The following is a 13,612-nucleotide window of genomic DNA, read 5'->3' on the forward strand; positions in this document are numbered from 1 at the left end:
GAAAGGGAGAGAGAGAATCCCAAGCAGTTTCAGTGCTGTCAGCCTGGAGCCCCACGTGGGGCTAGATCCCACCAACCGCAAATCATGACCTGAGCCGAAATCAAGAGTTGGTGATTTAACCCACTCAGCCACCCAGGCAATCCTGGGTTATTTTTAGTACTTGACTATTAAGAATAATGCTACTTTGATCATTTCTGCCCATTTATCTTGGTATGCAATGTATATAGCTAATAAGCTTTGGATAAATCTAGAAGTAGAGTTTCTTGGTCATAAAGTGGTTTAACTTTAGTGTATAGTATCATACCTTTTTTCCCCCCAAAATAAATATATCAGTTATACTCCCATTAGCAGTAGTTTCTACTGCTTCCTATTCTCAGCAACACATGGAATTGTTCATCTTTTTAATTGTAGCCATCCTCGTAAGTGTGTAAGGTATCTCATTGTGATCAATATTTGTATTTTCCTGATGGCTAAGCTACTAAGCACCTCTCCTTTTTATATGCTTTCTTTCATTTATTTTCTTGAGACCATTTGCATATTCCTTTTAGTAAAGTGCATTTTCAAACCTCTTGGTGATTTTTCTATTGAGCTATCTATCCTTTTCGTACTGATTTATAGAATCCTTTGTTTTGTGGATATTGGTGCATTTTCAGGTGTATGGGTTATACATATTTTCTCCAACTCTGTGTCTTCCCCTTTAACTGTGGAAGTGCTTTTTGATGAACAGTTCTTACTTTTAATATATATCAACATCACTTTTTTAGGGTTACTGCTTTTTGTCTTCTGCTCTTACCTAACCTAAGGTCATCAAGCTATTCTATGTAATCCTTCTGTAAGCATTTTCGTTTCACTTTTCACATTTAGAGCTAATCTGGCTAGAATGGATTTTGTGTATGATGTGACTTACAGATTGAGTGACCATCCCAGTTAGCCAGGAACTGAATGGAATTCCTAGGATGCAAAACTTTCAGTGCCAAACCAGAAAAGTTCAGAGCAAATGAGACAAGTTAGTTACATTAATGAGGAGTCAAGGTTTATTTTCCCTATTGATATTAAATTGATCCAGTACTATTTATTGAAAAAAGACTTTCCTTGTCTCAATACTATGAGGCAACACCTTATTCATAAAATTGTTTTCAGTTATTCATGGAATTGTTTCTGAATCCACATTTCTGTTCCCCTGATCCATTTGTCTGTCTTCACCCCAATATTAGTCTGTTTTAATTACAGTTGCTTTATAATAAGACAATACCTGATAGAATCTAAGTTTTCCTGCTTGCTTTTCTTTAAGTCTTGTACTCCATGATTCTTTGCTTCCCCTTAACTGATACTTTTTGATAAGTATGTTTTAGAATCCGTAATTTTTGACAAAACCAAACTTCTTTGGTTTTTGATTACCTTGAATCTAGAGTTTATGCTTTGAAATATTATCATTTTTATAATACGGAGTTTTCCAATTGATGAATAGGACTACTATTTATTTAAGTCTTCTTTAATTTCTCTTAGTGAAGTGTTGTAGTTTTCTATGTAGAGGCTATGCACACCTTTTATTAGATTCACGTCTAGGTATTTATTACTTCGATGCTACTATACATGGTATTATTTCTTAAAATTTCATTTTCTAATTTTTCTTTACATGTGTATAAAAATAGTAGTTTGTTGATAATGACTTTGTATTTAGCAACATTGTTAAACTGTCTTATTCATTCTAAAAATTTATCTGTGGAGTCTTTTGGATTTCTTATATGCATAATCATATTGTCTGAAAAAATGAGGTTGATTTTTTTTTTCTTTCAAATGTCAATGCTTTATATTTCATTAAAAAAATCTCATTGAATGGTTCAGACCTCCAGGTCTACTTGGTTAGAAGAGATAATACTGGGCATCCTTGTTTTTTATTTCTGAGAAGAACTTAAAAGTTTTTGAAATTAAATATGAGATTGCCTGAAGTTTTTTAAAAAGCCTTTTCAGATTAAGGAAGTCCTCTTCTATTTCTGGTTTGCTAAACAAGTTTTTTTTCCCCCCAATACACCAATCTGTGGTGTTTTGGTTTCTTACTGCTTCTGTAACAAATTGCCACAAATTTAGTGACTTAACAACCCTGAGGTTCTGACTCCAAAGTCAGGCTTAGTGGGCCACAATCATGTCACTGACAGGGCTGTGTTCTTCTGGGGACTCTAGGGGAGAATCTGTTTCCTTGCTTTCTCTAGCTTCTAGAGACTACTTGCTTTCCTTGTCTCATGGCCCCTTCTATGTTCAAAGTGCATCATTCTGTGCCTCTTCTCTGACTCTGATCCTCCTGCCTCCCTCTTATAAGGATTCTTGTGATTACATTGGGCCCAGCTGGATAACTCAGGCTAATCTTCCCATCTCAAGATCCCAAATGAATCACATCTGTAAAGTCCTTTTTGCCATACAAGGTATCATAGGGGTTCCAGAGATCAGGACATGGACGTGTTTGGGGTAAGGGGGAGTATTATTCTATTTAACATATGTGGTGAATCACATTGATTGATATTGGATGATAAAGCAATCTTGGATTATTAGAATAAATCTAAGTTGGTGACATATGTAAGAGAAAAAATACTTTGTAATTTTTGCTCTGAAAATTGTTGAGACTTCATCTATGGTGTAGCGTATGGTCATTTTTTTAATGTTCTGTTTCTATTTGAAAATCATATACCTTCTGCTGTTGTAGGATGTAAGATTTTATATACACTTACAGTATCAAATCTGTTAATCATGTTAAAATCTTTCCTATTCTGTTTGTGCCTGGAAGTACACATTTTATCAGTCAGTGAAAGAAAAACATATAAATCTCCCAAATGATTGTGGATTGCTCTCTTTTTATGCTTTCATGATTTGCTTTATATATGAGACTAAGCTATTATATATACAGTTGAGTCTTGAACAACACATGTTTGAACTACAATGGGTCCACTTACACACGGATTTTTTTTTTTGCTATTGTTAAAAATATTTATTTTTCTAAAAGATCACACAAAAGTTGGGAAGAGAAAGAAGTATGTCAACTAGCCTACCGTCAAAATTTGGGCTGAGGAAGGACAAAGAGCTGCCTAAAGAAACTGATAGCTGGAGCAAAGTGTAGAAATTGAGACGGCAATGGGTCAATGGCACCAGAAGTCTGGGTCAGCCACATGGATGAGCACCCCCGAGGTGCCGTGTGGACATCAAAGCTGTTGGTCCCAATTATTCCTCCTTTTCAGTAAAGGAGAAGCAGGAGCTCATTGTTTAGACATGAGCTTCATGGTCTTGTGGCCCTTTCTGTATTCTCCCAGTTTCTACTATTGAATTTCTCAATGACCACACTCTGGGTGGTGCCCCCATCTGGCGTTGTGGGGCGACTGGGAAACCTCCAGGGTCTGAGTGGTGAGTGCAAAAGCTCTGAACGTCACATCTGTTACACAGAAGGTGTGCTGCGCTTTGAGAGTGCCGACTGTGTATGTAGTTACTATCCGGGCTCCCCTTCAGGAGCTGGGACAATGAAGTGTGTATCCTGCTTCTCGCAAATCCTGCAGTTGCAGTGAAGGTGTGCAGGTGCGCTGAGGCCAAAATTTCAGAGGACGGCTCCGTAGTGGTAGCCTCCTGTGCGCTTCACCAGTCTCGGTAATGCAAGACGTCCAGCGACGGCGTGGCGGCGCCCTCCAAGCTGAGCCTCGGCCGCTTGCGGCGCCTATCCCGGCCCTCTTCCGGGGAACGTGGCTACCAGGGTCACCCGGGTCGCTGGGGCTGCCGCGGCGGGAGAGGCGCAGCGAGGGGCGGGGCCAGCTCGGCGCCGGCTGCTGGCCGGGCCTTCTGGGCGCGGGGAGGGGGGTGGGGGGCATGAGTTCCTTCATCGCCGCTGGTTTACTGCTGCCACACCGCCCGCTGAGCCACTGCTCTGCCCTCGCCTGTTAGGTGGGGCTCCGAGCGAGTTTCCCAGGGAGGCCCCGGAGTTGGCTGTTTCTGGCCTCGTGGTTTGGCAGCGGCTCTGTTCCTCGCCTGCCGTGGCTCTATTCCGGATTTTTTAGGGTACAGTATTGTACACGTTTTTCTGTTCCTTCTGGTTTACTTAATAACATTTTCTTTGCTCTAGCTTACTTTTGTTGTAAGAATATAGTATATAATATAGAGTATACAAAATATGTGTTTGATTATTTATGTTATCGATGAGGCTGCAGCTCAACAGGTTATTGAGTTTTTAGGGAGTCAAAAGTTAGAACCAGATTTTCTGCCGCGCAGGGTCTGCAGGTGTTCAAGGGGCCCCTGGTATACAAGTTTAGAATTGTTGTATTTTTCTGGCCAGTTGAACCTGTTATCGTGTAATGTTTATCTTAATCGCTAATGCTTTTTGCCTTAGATTCCTGAAATTAATATATCAATAACTACTCTCTTTAGAGTTTCTGTGGTATTTTCCATCTTTTAAATTTAACCTTTTGCCGTCCTTATATTTTAGATTTGTCTCTTGTAAATATGTGTTTTAATCCAGTCTGATTATCCTGGTGTTTTAAATGGAATCAGTTGATCCATTTGTAATTCAAGGAATTATTGGTATAATTGACTTTAAAACCATCTTACTACATGCTTTCCATCCATAATACCTGTAATATTTCTCTCTCCTTCCTCAGCTTTGTTCCCTCCCTCCCTTACTGGTTAATTCCTTCTCTTTCCTGTCTTCTCTTCTTTTACTGGTGGACTGTCTAATTTTTTCATTTTCTGCCTCTTTAGCTTTATATTTTATATTACTGTAGTATTTTTCTAGTTGTTACTATAGAGAGTACAAACTGTAACCTTGGTTTATCAAAGTCTGATAAAATTAGTATTTTTATCTCTGTAGAAAACAAGCACACTTTATTTATCCTTGTCTCTGCTTATATGTTATTACTCATTTATTTTAATTACACACAAATATAAACATTAGCATCTATGTTAAAAACCCTCAGGATGTTATTGTTTTGCAGTCAGTAGTTATTCAGATTGTGTATTTACCTTTTCAGGTTTGATATTCCTTACAGCAGTTTTGGAACTTTAATCTAGGAGATTTAGAAGGAATTTTGTAATTAATTTTACTTTTTTTTTGGCCTGGAATTGCTTTTATTTCAGCTTCATATTAACAATATTTAGGTTTTGTATGTAATTAAATGTTGGCAGTTTTTTTCTTTCAGTGTGTTGAAGGTTTCATTTTCTTTTATTCTGGTTACTGTTGAGGAGAGAGCTGTCAATCTTACGGTTTATCAATCTGAAGGTATACTCTGAAGGTTTTAAGACCGGCTTTTTAACTTTCTTAGCGGTATTATTCTGGTATCCTAGATCTTATTTTGTTTTTAAATTTATCTAGTTTGGAGTTTATAGTGATTTTTACCAGATGCGGTTGCGTATCTTTCTGGTATTGGGAAATTCCTTCTTACAGTATTCCCCGGTCCCTGTTCTTTCTCTTTTCTCCTCTGGCATATCAATTATGCAGATGTTTGATCTTTTCTCTGTAAGTGGTATTACTCTGATATGCTTTAATTTATTCTCAATATTTTCTTTTGGCCCAAAATTGGTTCTTTGAAAGATGACTAAAGAAGGTATTAACCCACTGGCAAGAATGCTAAAAAGAGAACACAAATTTACCAGTATTAGGAGTGAAAAATGAGACATCTCAGTAGGTTCTACATGATGCCATGTAGCTGTTTTTTGAACCTACTACACCATATGCTTCACTTTTCTCATTTTGCATATGACAACTTCTGCTAAAAATCATTGTTCTGTGTTTGCTTACTGTAACCAGATAAATAGTATTAAAGTGCCACCAACTTATCAGTAAAGAACTTCAGCTCTTCAAAAAGTTTTAGCATTACCGAGAATTTATATTCTTTTATTTTTTCATTTAATTTTCTTTGCAGTAATCACTAATGTAGCTCCAAAATTAATGCCTGAAGTGTATAGTCTTTTAATTTGTTGAAACACATCTGAGCATCTGTCCAGTTTCTTGTCTTTCAAAGACATCTTCCATAAATTTCTCAGTATTTCAACAGTACTGTTCAATCTTTTGCAGAATAATAGTCATTTTGGGATTTTTGTCACTAATGAGCTGGGAAGACACAATTTAACCTTTGTATTGAATTGCATGTGTTTTGGATCTCTTGAGTTTCTCTTCCTTGGATTATATCTTTGTTTTCATGGAGTACATTCACCTGTTTCTTCTGAATAAGGAGGCCATGGGAGATGAAAATTTTATGACCTTGTATTTATGAAAATAACACCATTTGACCACATTTGTTTGATAAGATTATGGGGGATACAGAATTCTCCATTGGAATTATTTACATTGGAATTTGAAAACAGTGGTCCCTTGTTTTCTAATTTTGACTGTTGCTATTGAGCAATCTGATGCCATTCTGAATCCTGATCCCTGGTATTTGTGAACTTTTCTTTATTTTCAGTGTTCCAAAAATACATGATGCGATGTCTTGGTGTGTGCCTTTCCCCACTTACTGTGAAGAGCCCTGGTGGACTCTTTCAATTTTAACTTTCATGGTATGAAAATCTGGGTGACTGTTCTCTCCCCAACCCCCAACAAAAATGGTTTGTTTTGATCAAAAAAATGTTTGCTCTATGACTGGTACTTTTGTTAATGTGGAGTAAATCTTCCTAAATTGTTCTTTTCTTTTCTCTTAATTCCTATTTTCTGTCTGTTTTTTTTTTTTATTCAGTTGACTTTGTAGAATTTTACTGACATCATTTTCCAAGCATTGTACGGAATATTACTATTTAGTTCTTTCATATTTTTAATATCCTACACCTCTTGTTTTCTTCTAATATGCTTTTCATACCACTCTGTTGTTGATTCACAAATGTCCTGCTCTCCTGTTAAAGAAGAACAGATCTTTTGGAGCCATTACTTTGTTTTATTCCCATCTTCTGTGTTTTATTTCATTTGCCTCTCTGGACGTTTTGTGTTGTGTTGTTTTGTTTTGTTTTGTTACCAAAGACTGCTCCTTTGTTATGTCACAGATTTGCAGAGGCAATGTTAATTTCGGATTTTTTTCTCTTAATAACAATGCTGGCTAAAAGGATTTTTCAGGTACATGTTAAGAAATCTTATCCACACTACTCTCCTCCTTACTAGTAGCCACTTGGATTTGAAGAAAAATCTATTCCCTCAAGGAGTTACCAGTCTTGTAGTATCCTCTGTAATGAAATTGTATCTGCTGGTGCATGTCCCCATTGAATGGAGATGATGTCTGGATGAAAGAGACATGCAGGGCAAGGTATGTGGGAAGGGGCCCACTGCCCTTCCTGCGCTTCTTCCTTGTGTTCACCAACCCACCAGAAGCTCTTTTAAAAATATGTGTATCATGTTACAGCCATTTTATAGATTATTGTGTCACTTTTACCTTTAATATCCTACCTCTCTTTTTCCTTGAATGTACTTTATATCACCTTACTCTTGATTTATGAGCGAATTATCTCATGTATCTTAAATATATTTTTAGGTCAACATTTTTCTCCAAACTTTCTTGATTTCCCTGATTTCCTATTTATTTTATGATGGCTTAATTTTGGTCTTTTGGTTTAAAGTCTGTCTTACAGAGTCTTATGATCCTTGAGAGTCCATTTATATTAAATGTGCGCATGGCTGCAGATCACCACCTGGGCTAGTTAGATTTCTCTGAACAACCCTTCATATAAGAATCAGTCAGTTTTGGGGCACCTGGTTGGCTCAGTCGGTTAAGCATCTGACTTTGGCTCAGGTCACGATTTCATGGTTTATGAGTTTGAGACCCGCATCTGGCTCTGTGCTGACAGCTTCAGATCCTCTGTCCCCCTCTCTGTCTGCCCCTCCCCCGTTCACGCTATATCTCTCTCAAAAATAAATAAACATTAAAAAAAAAGAATCAGTCTTTTCCCTGTGGTAGTTCATTTTCTCCAAACATGGGTTATCTATACTTTCTGAGTTTTCTGAGTACATTGGGAACAGGTGTAGGACCTGGCTCTTACTTTGTCCCTCTGTTGTCAGATATCATCCTGATTTTAAATGTATGGAAACTCCCTGTATCCAGGGTTCCTTTGATCTAACCTCTCTTGAGCATACACCATTTTTCTTCTCCTCTGCAGTGTGGGACCAAAGTAGAAGCTTGATTGAGAGGAATGGAAGAGATGATTTTATAGAGTTATTTTAACATATTACCAGCTGATCATCCACCTTCTTAATAGGTGGATAGTCTTAATATCCACCTTAACATGCTTGACTGAAATGTTACCTGGTCCCAGGAAATCCTGAGCCTTCTCATTCTACTGTCTACCATTAGCCCTCTTGAATTTGCTTAGGATTCATGTTTTGTGGATAGTTTAATTATTACTCATCTGTCTGCTCTTCAGGTGTAATAGTTTTGTTTCAAATTTTCATCTGCTTGTTTCTGTTGCTATTTCTTAGATATCATAGTTTTGCCTTAAAAAATATTTTCTTTCAATTGAATATGTTTCCAAGAGTGCATGGAGGAAAATGAAGTTTTTCAGTACCCCAGTAATACTTACAATGACGGGATTTAAACTGTTATGACAGTTGCTATCAGAACAAATATTTTTTCCATTCCTTAGATACCAAAGTATACTAGCAATAAGAGATAGAAAAGGAACTTACCTGTTTGTCCTGAGATCGTCTCTACAGAAACAAACAAAAACATATGGGCTAACTTAAAGATGTTATTACTGTTTTTCTCTAATTCTCTAAACAGCAAATTTACAAAGCTATTAAGGATGATAGCCAAAGTATACAAGAATCTCTTGTAGGATGTTATGACAGCATAGAATATCTGAGATTTGAAAGAACTAACTGACAAGTTTTGAAGTCACAACTGAAATAGAAAATGAAAATATACATTGATTGTCTATTAGAAGATTAGCTTTCCTTAATATCTTTCTAAAATCAATCTGTAGAATGCAAAATTTACATGAATTTTTTAATTTCTTTTATATCAAAGTACATGTAATTATTTTAAAAGTCAAATTACTTAATGTAAATAAAACCAACAGTTCTCTGACCCATCCCTTCTTACTTCCTGTTTCCTTTTAACTTACACTTAACTGGGGGGGGTGCTCTAGAACTAATATTTAGTGATACAATCAATGTCTGTATGATACTTCATGATTCCTCAAATTTGGATAATGGATGTTGGATTTCAACTATGGGCAGTAAGTATTTACCTCCTTTTATACCCTTTCTCAATTCACTTCCCCTCTCCCTATTTATCCAATAAGCCTGGCTCAGTTTTTATGGTAAATCAGTATATTGTGTTAGCAATATAACTATGTACATAATGTTGACCATGTAAATAATGTTCATTATTGAGTAATGTATTATAAGAGCTTTCCTACTCGAAGTTTTCTTTTCTCTCCAGTTGATTCTTGACATTTTGGGAGACTTCGTTGAGCATTTTTTCATGTTTATGCCTTTTATTATTCTTTGCCAGTCATTTTAGTGGATTTCTGAAGGAAAGAGAATAAAATGCCCACTTTCTTTCTTTCTTCTTTTAGTGACATACACTTAACATGCAGTGTTACATTAGTTTCAAGTGTACAATACAGTGATTCAACAATTCTGTATATTTCTCAGTGCTATTAAGTGTAGTTTAATCCTCTTTGTTTCAGCCTTCCACCCACCCACCCACCTCCCTTCTGGCAACCATCAGTTCGTTCTCTGTATGTAAGAGTTTTTGTTTTTGTTTTTGTTTTTGTTTTTGGTTTTGGTTTGTCTCTCTGTTTTTGTTTGTTAGTTTGTTTTTCTTCTTAAATTCCATATGAGTGAAACCATATGGTATTTGCCTTTCTTTCTCTGACTTACTTTGCTTAGCATTTTACCCTCTAGATCCATCCATTTTGTTGCAAATGGCAAGATTTCATTCTTTTTCATGGCTGAGTAATATTCCGCAGTGTGTGTGCCTATCTGTGTGTGTATTTATATGTGTGTGTGTGTTAGAGCCTTATTGTAAACCATTGGTTTATGTGATTGTGTGGGCTGGCTTGACAATTCTGAAAATTTAAAGCTAGGCCATCTGCTGGGGGTGGCTGAAATACTTAAGCTCAGCCTGAGATTGTTGTCCACTGGGGAATTTCTTTTTCATTAGGGAAGCCTCAGATGGACTCTTAGGGCTTTTCAGCTGATTGAATCAGGCCCACTCAGATTTACTTGGAATTAGATTATGAACTTGAACCACATCTACAAAATACTTTCCCAGCAATACTTCGCTTCATGTTTGAATAATTTGGGACTGAAGCCTCAAAAGACAATTGCGTCCATTCCTTGTCATTTTAGCACCAATACACATTACCTTAAACTATACTTAATCTCCTACTAAAGATAATAACAAGGTTATATATTTCCAGTTCACATGATACAACTTGCATACAACCAAAAACATGCTCAGTTTTCCCCAGAAGAGTGTGCAAGGTCCTTGGGTGTAGTTCACTCTTCTTTGATATTAAATTCTGTGAAATTAACTTAACTTTGTTAATCTATCTTGTATTAGATGTTAAGTGGATAAGATAAAAAATAAAAATACTTGGTTAATGTGTATATAAATAAACATAAAAAATAAGGAAAAAATACTCATAATCCTTGTTTCTGCAACTGGTTACATGGTTGTAGTTATTGTGGGTATTGATAACTACCTTATTCCACCACTGATTCCATATTTTCTTTGCCTTCAGCAAACAGTTCAAATGGTCTTTGTTCTTTTCCTGGCCGGGTGACCCAAATTTTCATTTTGAGAGTTCTGGGCCATTATCAGTCCTGCTTCCATGGAGTTGTTTTAGTTTTCCACTGACTTAAATCAGAGGGTATAGTAATACTAAGAGATACCTAAGAGATCTTTTTACCGCCATTGCATTGTAGCAGCCTGGTTCCCCCTTGGTAATTGGGATTGGTCACTCCAGCCAAAGTAAATAATCCGTTTGTTTGCTTTTTGATTCAAAGGCATGAGGAACCCAAAGTAGCTCTCTAGTTCCAGTATTCTCTAGTTCCAGTTCGGTGGAATTGTTGTATCCTTGTGGAAGCATTTTTTTCCTTTGGACCTATGACCTCTAGACTAACAAAGCCCAAGTTCATGGTGATGGAAGGCAAACTTTTTGCTCGTGGATCACTAGGACTAATAGTCAGTGAAGCCAATTCCATTTAATTCCTCGCTGTATATTGGACAGTGATTTAGAGTATGTATAACATCCTACAGGACAGTACCTCAGCCAGACCAGGTATTGTCATCTAGTTGGCACTGTAACTGAACCCTCAAATACCTTAAACTCCTCTGTCAAGCCAGCTGCATTAAGATGATGGGAAACATGAAAGGATATGTGACTTCCCTCAGAAGGGGCCCATTGTTAGACGTCATTTGCTGTAAAGTGAGTTTCTTGATCAGAAGCAATGCTGTGTGGTAACCATGGTGGTGGATAAGACATTTTGAAAATCCACTGTTGGTGTTTTGCATACAGAGAAGGACAAACCATATCCAGAGCGGTTATCTATTCCAGTAAGAACAAAGTGCTACTCCTTCCATGATGTAAGCAGTCCAGTGCATTTAACATGCCACCAGGTAGCTGGCTAACCCCCCCATAGCATGTTGTCATATTATAGACTCAGTGCTATTTTCTCCTACTGGCAAATTGTGCAGCTGGCAGTGGCTATAGCTAGGTTGGCCTTGGTGAGGAAACATCCATGTTGCTGAGTCCATGCATAACCTGCCATCATGATCCCTTTGTTCATGATCCTACTGGGCAAAAAAGGATAACTGGTATTCCACAGAATGGTTCACTCTATCCATTTTATTAAGATCCTTGTCTGATGAGGTTACTCTTGTGATCATTCACATGGGCCATAAATCTTTTTATATTATTTTCCCATTCAGAGACATCTATCCACATACTTCTTTCTCACACTTCTTTGTTATCCGTTTCCCAGTGTTCCTTCCAAATCCCTGATCATCCAGCCAAACCATTGGCCACAGCCTACGAATTTACATAGACTCTTATATCTGGCTATTTCCCTTTTCAGACACATTCAACAATCAGGTGTACTGCTCGAAGTTCTGTCCACTGGAAGGACTTCCCTTCATGTGCCTTCAAATACATCTCAGAAAGGGGATATAGGGCCATTGTGCATGTCCAACTTTATGGCTTGGTGGTTCAGACAACAAACAGCCAGTTCATGATTGGCAGCTCAGGTCTCATGGCACCTTGGTAGCCCTTGGTTAAATATTCGGTCTCTACCAAGATTTAGTGGCAATCCAAAAGCTTTTTCTCAAAATGAGAATAGTACTTGCAGAGGATGGCAGATATTTACTTTAAAATCCTAAGGGCTTGCCAAAGGCTCCAAACAGCATTTTCTACCACTAACTACCACTACCACTTCAAGCACATCATATCTGCTGGATCATACAGCCTAGGTGGCTGAGCAACTTGCATGGCATGTTCCCTGTGCAAGTTGCCTGAATCTGTCGCTTCGCCTTTACTTGTTCTGGGGCCCACTCAAAACTAGCAGCTTTTCAGATCACTCTGTAAGTGAGCTGAAGTAGCCCACTCAAATGGGTATCAGGTTGCCTTTGAAATACAAAGAGGGCCACTAGGCATTGTGTTCTGTTTGTTTGTTTTTTTCCCATTGGTAGGAGGGTCCAGAGACAACAACTTAGCCCTTGCCATGGAAGATCTATCTTGACATGCCCACAATGCTACACCCCATCAAATTTTACTGAGATGGAAGGCCCCTGAATTACTGTTGGATTTATTTTCTACTTCTGACCTACTTATGTTTTATCTACAGTAGTTGCTTCCCCTCATTTGCCAGGTCTAGTCAGCATGGTGTCACCAATATAACGAACTACATTAGAGAAGGGAAAAGTGATGACAGTTCCTGCAGACTAAATTATAATACAGGGCTGTAGAGTTGACATGAACTGAAGTAGGACAGTGTAAGCATACTGATTATCTTGTCAACTGAAAGCAAACTGCCTCAGGTGGTCCTTACTAAGAAGTACAGAGAAAAAGAATTACCTGGCAGTTTGGTAGCTGCATGGTAACAGGGATGTGTTGGTTTGTTCAAGCAATGAAACCATAACTGGAACAGCATTGCAGTTTGAGTCATTATTTGATTAAATTTATGATAATCTACTTCCATTTTTCAAGACCTGTTAATTTTCTGCATAGGCCAAATAGGTGAGTTAAATGAGGATCAAGTTTTTGGCGGTGGCAACAATGACTGCTATCCTCTGGGAATGTGGTACTGCCTTTGGTTTACCATTTTCCTAGGTACAGCGAGCAGTTTTAGTAGGTTCCTCTTGGCCATTGCTAGCATAATAGTCCTTACTCCACAGGAACCAATATTGTAATTCTGACAAGTTTTTAAATATATCTATTCTCATTGTGCATTCTGAAATTGGATAAATAACCATAGGATGGATTTGGGGACCCATTGGTCCCACTGTGAGATAGACCTGAGCTAAAATCCATTAATCCCTTACCTTCATAAGCCCCTACTCTGACTGATGACCATAGTGATGTTTTGGGTCTTTAAGAATTAGCGTCAGTTCAGAGCTAGTGGACAGTAATCCCTGAAAAGTGATTATTTCCCTTTCCCTAA

At 37.7% G+C, this 13,612-nt stretch overlaps 1 protein-coding gene across 1 annotated transcript in view; it reads right to left on the reverse strand.

The window, feature by feature from the left end:
- TSBP1 (testis expressed basic protein 1) overlaps positions 1-13,612 on the reverse strand; it is a 181,847-nt gene that overhangs the window by 65,175 nt on the left and 103,060 nt on the right. The window contains exon 32 of the mRNA XM_058736135.1: positions 8,630-8,650. Coding sequence (XP_058592118.1) covers positions 8,630-8,650 — 21 coding nt within the window. The remainder of the gene's footprint in view (positions 1-8,629; positions 8,651-13,612) is intronic.

This window comes from Neofelis nebulosa, chromosome 6 (assembly GCF_028018385.1).
Source record: "Neofelis nebulosa isolate mNeoNeb1 chromosome 6, mNeoNeb1.pri, whole genome shotgun sequence".
Taxonomy (NCBI): Eukaryota; Metazoa; Chordata; class Mammalia; order Carnivora; family Felidae; genus Neofelis; species Neofelis nebulosa.